The sequence below is a fragment of the Pleurodeles waltl genome, chromosome 3_2, assembly GCF_031143425.1.
Source record: "Pleurodeles waltl isolate 20211129_DDA chromosome 3_2, aPleWal1.hap1.20221129, whole genome shotgun sequence".
NCBI lineage: Eukaryota > Metazoa > Chordata > Amphibia > Caudata > Salamandridae > Pleurodeles > Pleurodeles waltl.
In genome coordinates, this window is record NC_090441.1 from 175,334,834 (window position 1) to 175,349,120 (window position 14,287).

The window sequence follows — 14,287 nt, forward strand, 5'->3', positions numbered from 1 at the left end:
CATGGCAAAGAAACCACTGACAAAGTCAAATAACTATAGTGTTTGGCTTAACTTGCTATGCTGCAAAATGCACTGTGATGCTGACACTTCCCGCCATGCTGCACAGCGGGTTGTCTGCTTTACAACATGGCTAAAAAAACATCGTTCGTCAACAGACTCGATTCAGGTGGGAGACTCCCGAGTTTAGAAGCCAACAAATGTTTTATTTTAGATATCTCACGCCTAAAATCGCCTCTGCTGCAACAGAAATAAATGGGAGAAAGAAATTCTCCCGATTTCGTTTTTAAAATCTCCCTATTTCCTGTTGTAAGATGGCACGTATGAAGCAATGACAAAGCCAAGAGATCTCGCATAGGCGCGACCCACTGGCTTTGCCAGGGCTTGTTTTGATTTTTTTCCACAACACACCAGTCCTGCTCCGAGTTACAACCAGGAAGTGTCTAGCGCTGAAGGGAGGCGGGTGACCCTGCAGGACTGAGCATCGCCCTCCCCGGTTACTGTGCCCGCTCCATGCCATGGCCGCCCTGTGCGCCCGCCGCCTCCTCCCCGCCCCCGGGACCCTGCTGCTGCCCACCACCTGCTGGGCCGGGCTCAGCCCTCGGGGGACCAGAGCCACCGCCGCGGGGGCCACTGTCCCTGCCGGGGGCGCGAGGCTGAAGGGCTACGAGGACCTCCCGGGCCCCTCTCTCCTAAAGAACCTGTACTACCTCTTCGCCAAGGGCTACCTCCTGCGCTCCCACGAGCTACAGGTCAGTCCCGGCGCGCGCTCACCCACTGCCAACAGAGCAATGCAACCCGGCACCACCTACACCCCTTGGGTGAACCTGGACCACTAGAATTATGGGGCAGGGAAGGGCCAACTAATTCTGTCTTTTGTGTTTTCGGCTATGTAGTTAACTATTGCTTCACAAACAGTTGCTTTAAAAGTGTAGGCTTCCAGGGCTGCGGGCTGCAGTTTCCATGTGGGTATTGGGGTGCATGGTCCCATGAAAGTCGTAGCAGTAAGGGTTTGTGATCTGTGTGTCTTGCTGAGCTGTTCAGCGTCTGTCACCTGTAACTGCACAGAAGGGGGGGGGGGAGAGAAATCTCTCCAGTTGAACAAGAAGGTCACCTGGGGAAGGACAGAAGTCGCCCCTACCACCGGGATGCAGGGTGCGCAGACAGGGCCAGTGCGGGGCGTTGTGGTTGGGGGTTGGTATTTGCAGTCCAAGCTCAAGTCAAGAACGCTATCAAAGTCCCTGTTATCCATGGCATATGTGCCCAATGTATCAGGTGGAACGTAACAGAGGCTAGAAATGATGACTGCCCTGTTTTGGCCACTTAAGCGCATCCTAGTAGTTCAGCTGTACTGTGTAGCACCCCTCAATTAATACATATCGCCCCTCAGGGTCCCTCTCCACTAAAATGGGTCTAAAGGGGACTGCTGGGCAGGACCAAACAAGCGCACTCCTGACAAATCCTGAGCATAAAGTCCCGTACCACTGTCCCTTCCAGCGTTTCTCAATCAATCAAACATTCGTATAGCACAGCACTATCACCCCTAAAGGTATCTGAAAGCTGAGGGTGCCGAATGTCTGTCGAAGAGCCATGTCTTGAGTTTCCTTCTGAAAGAGGGCCCATTGTTCCAGGACTTGGCTGCGATGGAGAAGGAGCGGGCCTGGTGGATGCGGGGTGTGTGTGAGGTTGAGGGTGGAGGATCGCAGTTGTCTTGCAGGGATATGGACGCTGAGGCTGTGGTTGATGTAGGACGGCTCTGGGTTTTTTAGTGCCTTGTACGCAAGTGAGTGTCTTGAACTGGGATCTCTTCTGGATCAGGAGCCAGTGGAGATCTCTGAGGTGCAAGGTGATGCTGGAGCGTTTGGGGAGGATCAGGATGAGTCTGGCTGTGGTGTTTTGTAGAGTCTGGAGTTTTTTGAGAAGCTGGGTGGCGGTTCCGGCATAGAGAGCGTTGCCTTAGTCAAGGCAGCTGGTGATCAGTGCATGTAAGACGATTTTTCTGGTGTTGGTGGAGATCCATTTGAACATTCAAAAGATTATTCGGAGAATGTAGAAACAGGAGGAGATTACTGAGTTTGTCAGTTCATGGACAGTTGGCTGTCGAGGATGATGCCAAGGTTTCGTGCATGGTCTGATGGGGTGGAAGTTAGACTGAGTTCTGCTGGCCACTAGCTATGGTCCCATATGGAGGTGTTCCTCCCGAAGATCAGGACTTTTTTTTTTGTCGGTGCTTAACTTGAGGCAGCTGTCTTTCATCCATGTTGCGACGTTGGTCATGGCCTTGCAGAAGTTGGTTTTGGCGTTGTGGGGGTCTTTGGAGAGCGAGAGGATCAGTTGGTTGTCATCGGCGTAGGAGACTATGTTGAGTATGTGGGCTCTGACAATATCAGCAAGGGGGGTCGCAGGTGATGGTCTTGGGTGCAGAGGCGAACAGAGGAAGGCAGATGCTCTGAGTGCTGCCTGAGAGGAATGAGGCGATCTACTTGAAGGCCCTCTGTTGAATACCTATGTTGTGGAGTCTGTTGAGGAGAGTGTAGTGGGAGACTGTCGACTGCCGCAGAGAGGTCTAAGAGGATTAGAGCTTCAGCTTCTCCTCTGTTGAGGAGAGTCCTGATGTCATCTGCGGCTGCGATCAGTGTGGTCTCTGTGCTGTGGTTGGCCTGGAATCCTAATTGTGAGGTGTTGAGAAGGTGGTTTGATTCGTGGTAATTAGTGAGCTGTAGGTTGATGAACTTTTTGAGTACTTTGGCAGGGTACGGGAGCAGGGAGAGCAGTCTGTAATTTTTGAGGTCGCTGGAGTCGGCGGAGGGTTTCTTTAGGAGGAGTCTGACAACTGCGTGCTACCACCCTTCCGGGAAGGTAGCCGTGGAGATGGAGGTGTTGAGGTTGCTGGTTAGGTTCATGCAGATAGTGTTGGTTCAGAGGTTTAAGAGATGGTGGGGGAAGGGGTTGGTGGGTGCCCCTGAGTGAGTGGACAACATGATTACTGCGGTGGTCTGTGTGGTGTTGGGAGACTAGGTGATTATTTTATGGTAGGTGGTCTTTGTTTGAGGGAGGTTATCAAGGCTGGGAGTGGTGGGTTGGGGGTCATAGTTATTGTAGATGGTGGCGTTCTTGCTGTGGAAGTAGTCTGAGAGTGTGTCGCCAAGCTCCTGGGATGGGTGGTTGATGGTCTCTCTGGCAGTTGGGTTGGAGAATTGTCTGATGGTTCTGAAGAGTTCTTTTGTGTGGTTAGCTGTGGTGTCGATGCGGGTGGTGATTGCTGCACTCTTGGCTGCCTTTATGTGGTGGTGGTAGTTGCTGGGGGCTGCTTTCTGAGCTGCTCTGTTGGAGGGGCCCTTAGTTATGCACCATTGTTTCTCGAGTCAGTGGTAGTTGTGTTTGGAGTTTTTGAGTTCTAGAGTATACCATCTTGCTTTTTTGGCTGTGTTGTTAGTTTCTGCTTGTTTCAGTGGGGCGACTCTTTCGCACATCTGGTGATCCTGATGATAAGGTGCTGTGGGGCTTGTCAATGGTGTGCTGGGTGTCGGCGATGGAGAAGTAGACATTGTCATGGTCGGTCCAGGTGAGTTCAGTGATGTGTGTGAATTTGATTCTGTCGATGGAAGTGAAGATGACGTTGAGTATGTGACCAGCTTTGTGTGTGGGTTTGGTGACTAGTTGGGTGAGGCCGATGTTGAAGAGGTTCTCCAGGAGAGAGGTGGAGTTGGTGTTGTTAAGGTGGAAATTGAGGTCGCCGAGTAGGACCTAGTGAACGGAGTTGATGGTTACGGGGGGAGGGATGAAGTTGGTGATAGCATCACAAAAAGTTGGATGTGGTCCCGAGGGTGTGTACACAAGGGTGCCATGCATCATGGTGTTGGCATTGGCCTGAAGTCGGACGTTGAGGTGTTCCATGAGGGGAGTTGGGTCATCGTCGGTGGTGGTGAACTGAATGGTTTCCTTGAATTTCGTGGGAATCCCTTTGCCATGTTTGTTGGAGCTGTCTCGGCGTATTATCTTATAGCCATCGAGGGTGGCCATGGCAATGTCAAGGTTTGAGGATGGCTTTAGCCATGTTTCTGTGATTAAAGCGACGTCCAGGTCATGGGTGGTGATGGTGTCTCAGATTTCTGGGGTGTTTTTGCATACGGAAGCCTTGTAACCTCCCCTGTTGCAAGGGCACCGCTCCCCTGTGGCAAGGTGCGTTTCTTGGAGAAATGTGCTATGCACTCTGTCTCTTTAGGTATTGGTATATGAAGTATCGCTTTTTTGCAGAAGTCATCTGTTACGATGTGGCTCGCGGCTATATGTGTGTATTCTTGAGCTTCGAGCCTAGAATCTTGGCAATGGCGTTCTCTCTCCCAGCAGTTGCTTGCTGACGGGGGAAGAGAGCAGCGCGTTGGAGAAGAGTTCCACTAATAAAGCTTACCTGTTCAAGTACGACGCTGCTCCGTCTCTTCATTACATTTTTGGCAACGACCGTCAGCAAGCAGGTAGCTTTCTTACCGATGCGGATGCTGTGAATCCGGTTTTGCCGTGGGATTCCAGACGCGGCATAAGGACCGGCCAGTGAGTTGATTCATTATTGTGCCTTTCCTTCAGCTGTCCTGAGATTCAATCGTCGGCTGCGTGATCTTGAGTTTTGGGCGTTCAGCTTTTGTTTAAGGGCACACACCGTTGTGAAGGCTGCATCATGCTTGCGTCGCGTGAGCTTCTGCTTCTTGCCCATTTGGTGCCATGGCAACGTCGTGTTGACGTCACTGACGCTTTAGCGCGCTTGGAGGCGGCCATCTTTGAGAGTTGGGAAAATTCTCACTTAACCGGACACTGTCTACGACAAACCGCTCACCGTTATATGGACGACTTATACATCTAAATTCTCAACGAGTGACTTCTACGGTGATAGGTACACCTAAACTCTGCTGCATTGCTACTTTGCTACTTTAAGATTGAATTGTGCTGGCAAATATCTGGGGGAACTTTAATTTGTATTTATTCTTGTTCCCTTTTGAGCATACCGACATACATGCTCTTGCGTTTTTAAAGAACTTAAGTACGGATTCATATAATGGATATGTCAACCACTGCCGTGCACTCTCCACCTGGAAGCCCGCCAATACTTTGGGAGGAGTGGATAGACATATTTTATAATTATCTTGAAGCTTTAGATGGTTTAGGATTCTCCTCCAGTAGAAAAAAAGCTATTTTACTTAGTTCCTTAGGCAATGAAGGTCAGCATGTCTTCAAGTACTTGCCTAAGGCTGTTGATCAGTCTGGCCAGCCCATTGATGATGTATTGTTGGAAGCGAGGCGGAGACTAGAATTGAGGTTTGCCAAGACTGAGAATGTGGTCATGCAAAGATTTAAGTTTTACACACTGCCACAAAAGGAAGGTGAATCTGTGGATGAGTTAGTTGCTCGGCTGAGAGAGTTTTCTGTTAAATGCAGATTTGGGGCGATGACAGAAGAGTTAATTCATGACCAGCTCATAGTACAGTGTAGGAGCAAGAAAATGCAGGAAAGATTGTGGGCAGCGAAGGACCCGAAGCTGAAGGATGCTATAGAAATTACGAAGGTGGTTGAGGAGTCGGAGCTTTGTATGAAACAAATGGAGAGGAGAGAAGTTAAGGCTTCTGAGGATGTATAGCTGATTCAGGGTGATGTGGCTGTGACGGGTAAATTGTCCTGGGAACGATCTAATAGATCTAAAAGCGGGATGTGTAACAAGTGTGGTAGCAAGTATCATACTTCTGAGTCCAGGAATTGCTTTGCCCTAGGGAAAGAGTGTCGAAGGTGTGGGCGCAAAGGGCATTTTGCGAGAGTTTGCAGGGAGAAAGAGCATTCAAAAGGGAAGATGGCCATGGTTGGTGATGCTGTAGGCGATGCGTCCATGGGTGACAAGTTCGAAAGGGTGTTGTGTGTTTCTGGGTCTGGTAAGGCGGGGGTGAAAGCAGAAAGAATGCAGAGACCTAAGGCAGAATTTACTGTAAAGAATGTGCCTGTGGAGCTAATGGTGGATTCTGGTTCCTTATATACTATTGTTCGTAAAGATTTGTTTCTCCAAAAGTGGCCTTCAACCAGACTATTGCCAAAGGACATCAATCCTGGCGGTTATCAGGGTGAACAGATAGATATCATTGGTTATATGCTCTCTGAAATAGAGTTCAAGGGAAGAAAGGTGTTGGGCAAAGTATATGTAGCGGAGTCCGGTCCACCTATTTTGGGTTGGCAACACCAGTACGACCTTCGCATAGTTATCAATCCATGTGCCCCTAGTCAGGTGGCAGTAATTGAAGATGTTTCTCTTGCTGATATTTTGAATGGGGCTAAAGGGGTGTTTAGAGAGGAGATGGGAGAGTTGAAATGCTATGTTCACGAAATTAAGTTGAAGCCCAGTGCTGTTCCTGTGCAGCACAAGGTTAGGAAGGTTCCAGTCTCGGTAAGAGAGGGAGTAAGAGAGCTCCTGAAAGAAATGCTTGACAGTGGGGTAATTGAGCCTGTGGAGGCCTTTGCATGGTTGTCGCCCGTAGTGATTTCTAAGAAGAGGGATGGCAAATTGAGGTTCTGTGTAGATTTGAGGGGGTTAAACCAGAACATTGTTACGGACAATTTTCCTTTGCCAAACATTAATGAATTGATTTTGCTTATGAAGGATGCCAAATACTTTTCAAAGTTGGATTTGAAGCACTCATCATATCATCAGATTAAGCTCCATTCAGGTTCCAAGGCCCTCACTGCTTTCATCACCATGGAGGGTACATTTCAGTTTACTCGGATGCCTTTTGGTCTGGCGTCTGCCGCCAGCGTTTTTCAGAGGATGATGAACCAAATTTTCAGAGGGTTAGACAATATTCTATTTTTTCAAGATGACATTCTAGTGTTCGGTGACACTATTGAGAACCATAATGTCACTCTGAAGATGTTGCTGGACAGATTGTTGCAATCTGGTTTGACTTTATGTCGGGAAAAACGTCAATTCTTGATGAAGGAGGTGGAGTATCTTGGTCATTCACTGTTGCAAGGTGGTATTAAGCCAAAGGAAGATCTGTTAGTGGCTATTAGGTCAGCTCCAGCTCCCAAGGACAAGGACCAACTGCAATCTTTTTTGGGTTTAATTGAGTACTACTCTAAATTTGTCAAGAACTTTGCCAGCAAGACAGAATGTCTAAAAGTACTTTTGCGCAAGGGAGCTAGTTTTGTAAGGGAAGAAGAGCAATGCCAATGTTTTCAATTGATTAAGGATGAAGTATGCAATGCAGGCATTCTGGTACCTTTTGACACAAAGAGAAAAACAATTATCACGGTTGATGCAAGCGCAGTGGGCATTGGAGCTGTCTTGTCTCATATGCATGGGTCTGTGGAGAAGACAGTTGCCTTCGCTTCACAGACTTTGACTACTGCTGAGAGACATTATGCTGTCATTGATTGTGAAACGTTGGCTGCGACATGGGGCGTGGAGTATTTTTGCACGTATATCTGGGGCAGTACCATCACATTGCGTTCTGATCATAAACCTTTGCTAAATATTTTGTCACCAGGTGGGACTGGTAAGGGGTCAGCAAGACTGGCTAGGTTGGCTTCCCGTTTACAAGAATTTTATTACAAGATTGAGTTCATTCCTGGTTGGAAGATTGTGCAAGCGGATTGTCTTTCTCATCTGGCCCTTGAGTGGCAGTCTGTGGATGGGGATAATGTGTTAGAGCATGAACAAGAGGGAGCAGTTGCATCTGTAGGTGAAGTTATGCATTGGAGTAAAAGTGCTGTGAAAGAAACAGACTAGGATTTAGCTATGAAAGCAGATGAAGTTTTGTTGCGGGTCGTTGATTTGATAAGGAAAGTGGGAGGAGAGACAGTACTCTCCCGGTTTCGGTACGGCCTTTCAATAAAGTGTTGGATGAACTTTCAGAAGTCAATGGTCAGATGATCTTGCGGGGTGGAAAGGTTGTTCTGCCTGTGGGGGGTGCGCAAACGTTTGTTTGACATTGCACACGAAGGTCATCTTGGTCAAACAATTACCAAGAGAAGATTGAGAATGGAGTTTTGGTGGCCTGGCATGGCTGATGATGTGGTGAGATGGGTAGAAAGATGTTCTAAGTGCATTCAGAGTGAGAAACGGTTGTGGGAGAGCAGTCTCTTGGGGGTAGCATAACTGACCCTTGCAGACCTTGGCATAGTGTTTGTCTGGACTTTATTGGACCTTTGTCTGGTATCGGTAGAGGAAGGAATTTTGCCTTGGTTATAGTGGACGTGCACTCCAAATGGCTTATTGTCAAGTTTGTGTGTGAGGTTACGTCTGCTACCATAAGTGTATTAAGAGAAATTTTTGCTGAGGAGGGGTTTCCTATGGTGTTGATTACGGATAATGGTACTCAGTTAACGTCTGAGGGATGAACGTTTTTTTAGACTCATGTGGTATAAGACATGCACGTACAGCATTGTACAATCCTCGTGCTAATGGTGTTGTGGAACGGGCTAATCGCATGATCAAGGGTGGCCTGCAATTGGCTGTGGTCAATGGTTTGGACGCTGGTTCGGTGATCTCAGAATTGGTGTGGGGATATCGAACCACGGAAAACATAACTTTGAGCAGAGTACCGTTTGTTGACATGAGAGGTAGGAAACCTGTCAGTAAACTCAGACCTTCATGGATGGAGAGATTGTTGGGAGGTGGTGGTGCATTCAATGGGGACCTGGTCAATGAAGCAGGGGGCAACAATGTGAGGATTAAACCTGGTGATTGGGTGAAAATGAAATCAGGAAGAGTAAAAAAGGGACTTGGTAAATTTTCTGGTCCGTTTAGAGTTCATCAAGTACACAGGTGGCACGTTGTGCTTCAAAATGGACCACGCTGGAATTTCAGGCGTGTTGCAAAATTTGCTTCTGCACTGAATGGGAGGAATGTAGAGAGGTGTGATGATTGTAGTGGATATATGTTGATGAAAGACGAAGATGTGACTGATCCTTGTGGTGGAGAGAGGGATCAGAGTGGTGGTGGAAGTGGTGATGCTATGGCTAGTGGAAGTGAGGTTGTTCCTAATGCTCCTAATGCTCGTTCGGATTCCATGGGAGCTTCTCCTTGGGATCTGAGTGTTAGGTCTCCTAGGACTGCTAGATTAAGAAGACCTCCTGTGTTTTTGAATGACTATGTAACATGATGTAAATTGCTTGGTTTAGGTTTTCCGTGTTTTAGATTCTCTTTTGTTTTTACTTTATCACTTGTTTTGAAAGAGTTTTTCCTGTTATGTATTTGGGGTTCTACTTGTGGGTGTTAACGGTGGGGGATGTGTTACGATGTGGCTCGCGGCTGTATGTGTGTATTCTTGAGCCGCAAGCCTAGAATGTTGGCGATGGTGTTCTCTCTCCCGGCAGTTGCCTGCTGACGGGGGAAGAGAGCACCGCATTGGAGAAGAGCTCCACTAATAAAGCTTACCTGTTCGAGTACGACGCTGCTCCCTTTCTTCATTACATCATCCCATGGATATTCCATGTCATCAGGTTCCACTTACCCACTGGGAAAGTGTAGAGAAGTCGACTGCACTGGGGGAGGTCTGGACCCATAAGGTGGGGGTATGGGAAGGATCATGCTTTTGCTTCAAGCCAAGACACACAGTACTATGCACCCGATGAAGGCTTATCAGCATGAATATCCCAACTCCCAAACCCAGGGCGGCAGAGCAACATCCACCTGCTAAAACCAGTATAACCATCAAAACATCAAATCTAGTCCCTAAGAAAGTCCATTGGGTTCCCCTTGGCCCTGAAATGCCACTGTCCAGCAAAATGGCGAGTGGGGGCATTCCCGCCAATAGCAGTTGTATATCTAATATGTTCGGTTGGCAGCAGGGACGGCCCATCTGCAGAAATTAGGGCCAAACCCCCTCCCACAAGGGAGGGTGGTTGGGGGGAAAGTATAATTAATAGGATTGCCCATCTGGTGGTTGGGGTATCTCACCAGTGTGGATGCCGTCTAAAGTATTTCTTCGGTAGTCTGTGGCCTCACCTCAGTGGGTGGCAGATGCCCCACTCTGCAGTGTATCATCTGATGCTGCCTTCCAGGTCACCCAGCTTCCCCTCCAGGAGTTTAACTTTGCCGTTAAGGTCCTCAACTTGTTTGCTGAGGGTCTGCGCTTGAATTTGGAGTTCAGATAAAGCTGCTCCTGTGTGCTTTATTCTAGTTGTGAGCTTCTGCTTGTCCTCATGTAATAGTCCCAATTCCAGTGCCACTGCATCCAGTTTACCTCCGCGATCCAGCCTGGTTTCTGTGATGGCCTTGATGATTATGTCCAACTTTTGGCCCATGGATCAGCCTCGGGTAGCCGGGGGGCTCCAGGGTCAGCGAGATGGGTTTTGCTTTCAATGTGCGGTTTCGCAGTGCTTAATAATTTCAGCATGGGTTTTCCTGGCTTCAGGTGCACCATTGTCCATCACTCCCCGGCAATCACACCATCTCTCGAGGGCAGGGCTGCCGCGGTCTGGGTTACCTGCACACCTGTTCACTCCAGGCTCGCTGTCCCCCAGTGCAGCCTCTCCAGATCTGTTTGCACTGGTGAGGCATGAGCAGCCCAGTGCTTCCCTCCCAAGGCTGCCCCCCCCTCCCATGCCGCAGGTGCCACAAGGCCTGCTCTGCACCCCAGTGTTCAGGGGGGTGCATGCGCTGCTGCGTGTCACTGATCCCCCTCATCCACAGGCAGGCCCTCAGTTAGTGCAGAGGCTGCAGCAGTCTGGGTTCAGGGCAGGCCCCTGCCAGCCATTCACCAGCCCCCACCTCACATGGACATTCCAGCCTCCTCAGGCCTCTCCTTGCTGCCCCAAACTGGTCAGATGATGATTGATTTACGAGGTCATAGCGTCACCGAACTGCGTCCACTATCTTGCTGTGCTTGGTCACACCCCAGATTAAATCAAACTGATTCTTTCTCACTATCTGTTGTCTTTCAGATCTTTGGCTGTAAACTACAACCTCTGGGGGTTCATTTAGGGCTGGCCAACCTTACATTTTCTGGCTAAGTCTTGGTGATGTGGCAATTATGAGTTGCTGGCAAATGCCACTTTGGTTTGCACATACATTTATCACAAGCTACTAGTGGGTGGTTCCTCCATTGACAAATCTTACACAAATTGGGCTCACAAATCATTGGCAATCGTTTTGCCTCACATTACTGCAAAATGTTTAATTGGTGCCAGCATGTATTTTGCGCCATAGTTTTTTATTTGCTCCTGTTTTAGCGCAGGAGTATAAATGTGATCACTTATAAAGGTTATTGGTGGGTACTGAACAATTTGGAATATCCAGATGCACTCAACTGGTAACAGAAACTACACTGGGGAGCCAAGACTGAATCTAAATGGCAGAGATGACCGGCACAGCGGAGTCCTCCTCTTGCAAACTTTGGAGAAGATTACTGAGGAAATTTGCTTCAGAAGATCTACCAGTGGGTGTCTCCCTTATGTTGAATGACCTGCGCTGCAGTCTGAGCTATACTTCACATTTGTTGATGTACCAATAATGAAATCATACTGGGCCAAGTATATTTTAGAACCTCATGGACATGACAGAAAGTGGGCTTTATCCGGATCCCTTGATACAGCAATAACCACCATAGATATTGCAACACCTTGTCACCGCTGCTCAAGTACTTATGTGTTTTTGGGAATCGTTAAGTCGCTCGCCTTGAACAAGGGGTATTACATGTGGTTAAAGAAGTCATTCGGCTCATGGAATTGACCGACTTTAGTATATGGTATTTGTGGGAAGCTGTCTCTGTATATAGAATATCAAAATGAGATATAGTGTGCAGAGAGTCCAGGGGTTCCCCAGAGGCTTAACAGAGGCTAAAGTAGATAATACTAATGCTCTCTTTTGTGGTAGTGTGGTCAAGCAGTTAGGCTTATCAGAGGGTAGTGCAAAGCATTTGTTGTACATGCACAGACAATAGAAGAAGCACACACTCAATGACTTAACTCCATACTAATGGTTTTTATATTGCAAAAATATATTTTCTTAATTTATTTTTAGAACCACAAGATTCAAGTTGGAGGTAAGTACTTCAAAAGATTCGTATTTCACACATGTATCAACAGTACTTTGTTTGAAATTGCTAAGTTATACAGTTCTTGAAAAATTGGCAATAATCAGTTTTAAAAATGGACACTGCAATTTTCAGAAACAGCTCCTGGGGGTAAGAAATGTTAGATCGTTTTACAGATAAGTACAATACTTACAGTTTCAGTATCCAGGTTTTAGGAAGTCCACCAGTTGGGATTCAAGTAAACCCCAAACACCCACCACCAGCAACACGGGGCCAGCCGGGTGCAGAGGTCAAAGATGAGCAAATTTAACGTGGGATCCAATGGAGACGGGGGTACTCGGAATTCGGTCTGCCTGCAGGTAAGTACCCGTGACTCGGAGGGCAGACCAAAGGGGATTAGAGGAGCACTGGAGGGGCCACAAGTAGGCACCAAACACACACCCTCAGCGGCACAGGGAGGCCGGGTGCAGGGTGCAAACAGGACGTTGGGTTTCCAATGCTGGTCTATGAGGAGACCCCAGGGGTCACTCTGAGGCTGCAGGCTAGGTTCAGAGGGGTGTCTTGGGCACATCACCGGTTGGACAGGGAGGAGGGCCGCCTGCTGAATGTCGGTTTCTCCAAGGTCTGGGGGCTGTGGGCGCAATGTATCCTTAGGCGTCAGATATCTTCGTCCGGAGCTTCGCGGTCAAGGTGGTCCTCGGGATTCCCTCTCCAGGCGTTGTCATGGAGGGGTGGAGACGTCAACCCAGGGTGGGCACTTGTTGCAATCGCCTGGGGACCCTCTCTTGCTGGGTGGACCACCTGGACACGGGCCATGGACGTCGGGTGCATAGGTGCACTGTAACACGAGGCCTGAGCCTTTGAGGCTCACCACCAGGTATTACAGTTCCTGCAGGGGGGAGGTGTGAAGCACCTCCCCCCAGAGCAGGCTTTGTTTCTGGCCTCTGAGAGCATAAAGACCCCCCGCCATGGGGTCAGAAACTCGTCTGCTAGTGAAAGGCTGGCACAGACCAGTCAGTCCCACACTAGAGGATTGGGTAAAATACAGGGGGCATCACTAAGATGCCCTTTGTGTGCATTTTTTTTATAAATCCCAAACTGGCATCAGTGGGGGTTTATTGTGCTGAGAAGTTTGATACCAAACTTCCCAGAGTTCAGTGAAGCCATTGTGGAACTGTGGAGTTTGTAGTGACAAACATCCGGACCAAATACTTAATATGGCCATACTGCACTTACAATGTCTAAGAATGGACTTAGTCACTGTATGGTCAGATCACTCATGCAGCTATGCCTTCGTCTGTGGTATAGTGCACCCTGCCTTAGGGCTGTAAGGCCGGCTATAGGAGTGACTTACCTATGCCACAGGCAGTGTTTTGTGGGCATGGCACCCTGAGGGGGATGCCATGTCGACTTTGTGTGTGTTGGTGGGGAGTAAAAGGCAATCTGCAATGGCAGTGTGCATGTGTTTGGTGAGGGGTCCCTTAGGGTGGCACAACACATGCTGCAACCCTTAGGGACCTTCCCTGGCCACAGGGCCCGTGGTACCACTGGTAGCTTTTACCAGGGACCTATCTGTGTGCTAGAGGTCTGTCAATTGTGGAAACAATGGTACAGTCTTAGGGATAGAACACTGGTGCTGGGGCCTGGTTAGCAGGATCCCAGCACACTCTCAGTCAAATCAGCATCAATATCAGGCAAAAAGTGTGTGTAGGGGGGTGTAACTGCAACAAGTGCCAGTTTCCTACCGTATTGATATGTTGAAGATAAAGAAATCAAAGAAATGGAGGCAAACAATAGGAAATTAAGATTTTTTTCTTTAAAATACCTTTTTCTGAAAGTTTTTGAAGAGTGGGAATTCCAATTATGCCAATTTATGAAATTAGGACAGAATAGTAAAGAAAATTGATTGATAGGTGATAGCCCAGTGTAAGTGGTTAAAACAGACAGGCCATCATTGCTTCATTAAGATGTTCATAGAAACAGGAAATTAGGCTATTCAACAGAAAATGCAATCTATATTCCACTGAGAGAGGTGTGATAGTACTGAACAAAAATTATTAATAGTAGGAGGTTTACAACAAAGTGCCTGTAATCTAAAAATAGGTCTAAATGTAGGGCACCCCACTGTCCTTGAATAATCCCACAATTGTGAAAGATCAAGATTCAAAGTTATCTTCCCGTAATGACATTCTGCCTGTTGCGGTTTCTCTTGAATCAAGAGGTTTTCAAAGTATTTGAAACCAGTGGCTTATTGCTTTTAGCAGAATGGTCTCTTAATG

The 14,287-nt window shown here is 48.0% G+C and overlaps 1 protein-coding gene across 1 annotated transcript in view; it reads left to right on the plus strand.

Annotated features, from left to right (window-relative positions):
• Positions 1-425: 425 nt before the first annotated feature.
• The window catches only part of LOC138286650 (sterol 26-hydroxylase, mitochondrial-like), a 155,028-nt gene continuing 141,166 nt past the window's right edge, over positions 426-14,287 (plus strand). Inside the window, exon 1 of the mRNA XM_069227112.1 lies at positions 426-749. Within this exon, the coding sequence (XP_069083213.1) occupies positions 516-749 (234 nt within the window). The 5' untranslated portion in view covers positions 426-515. The remainder of the gene's footprint in view (positions 750-14,287) is intronic.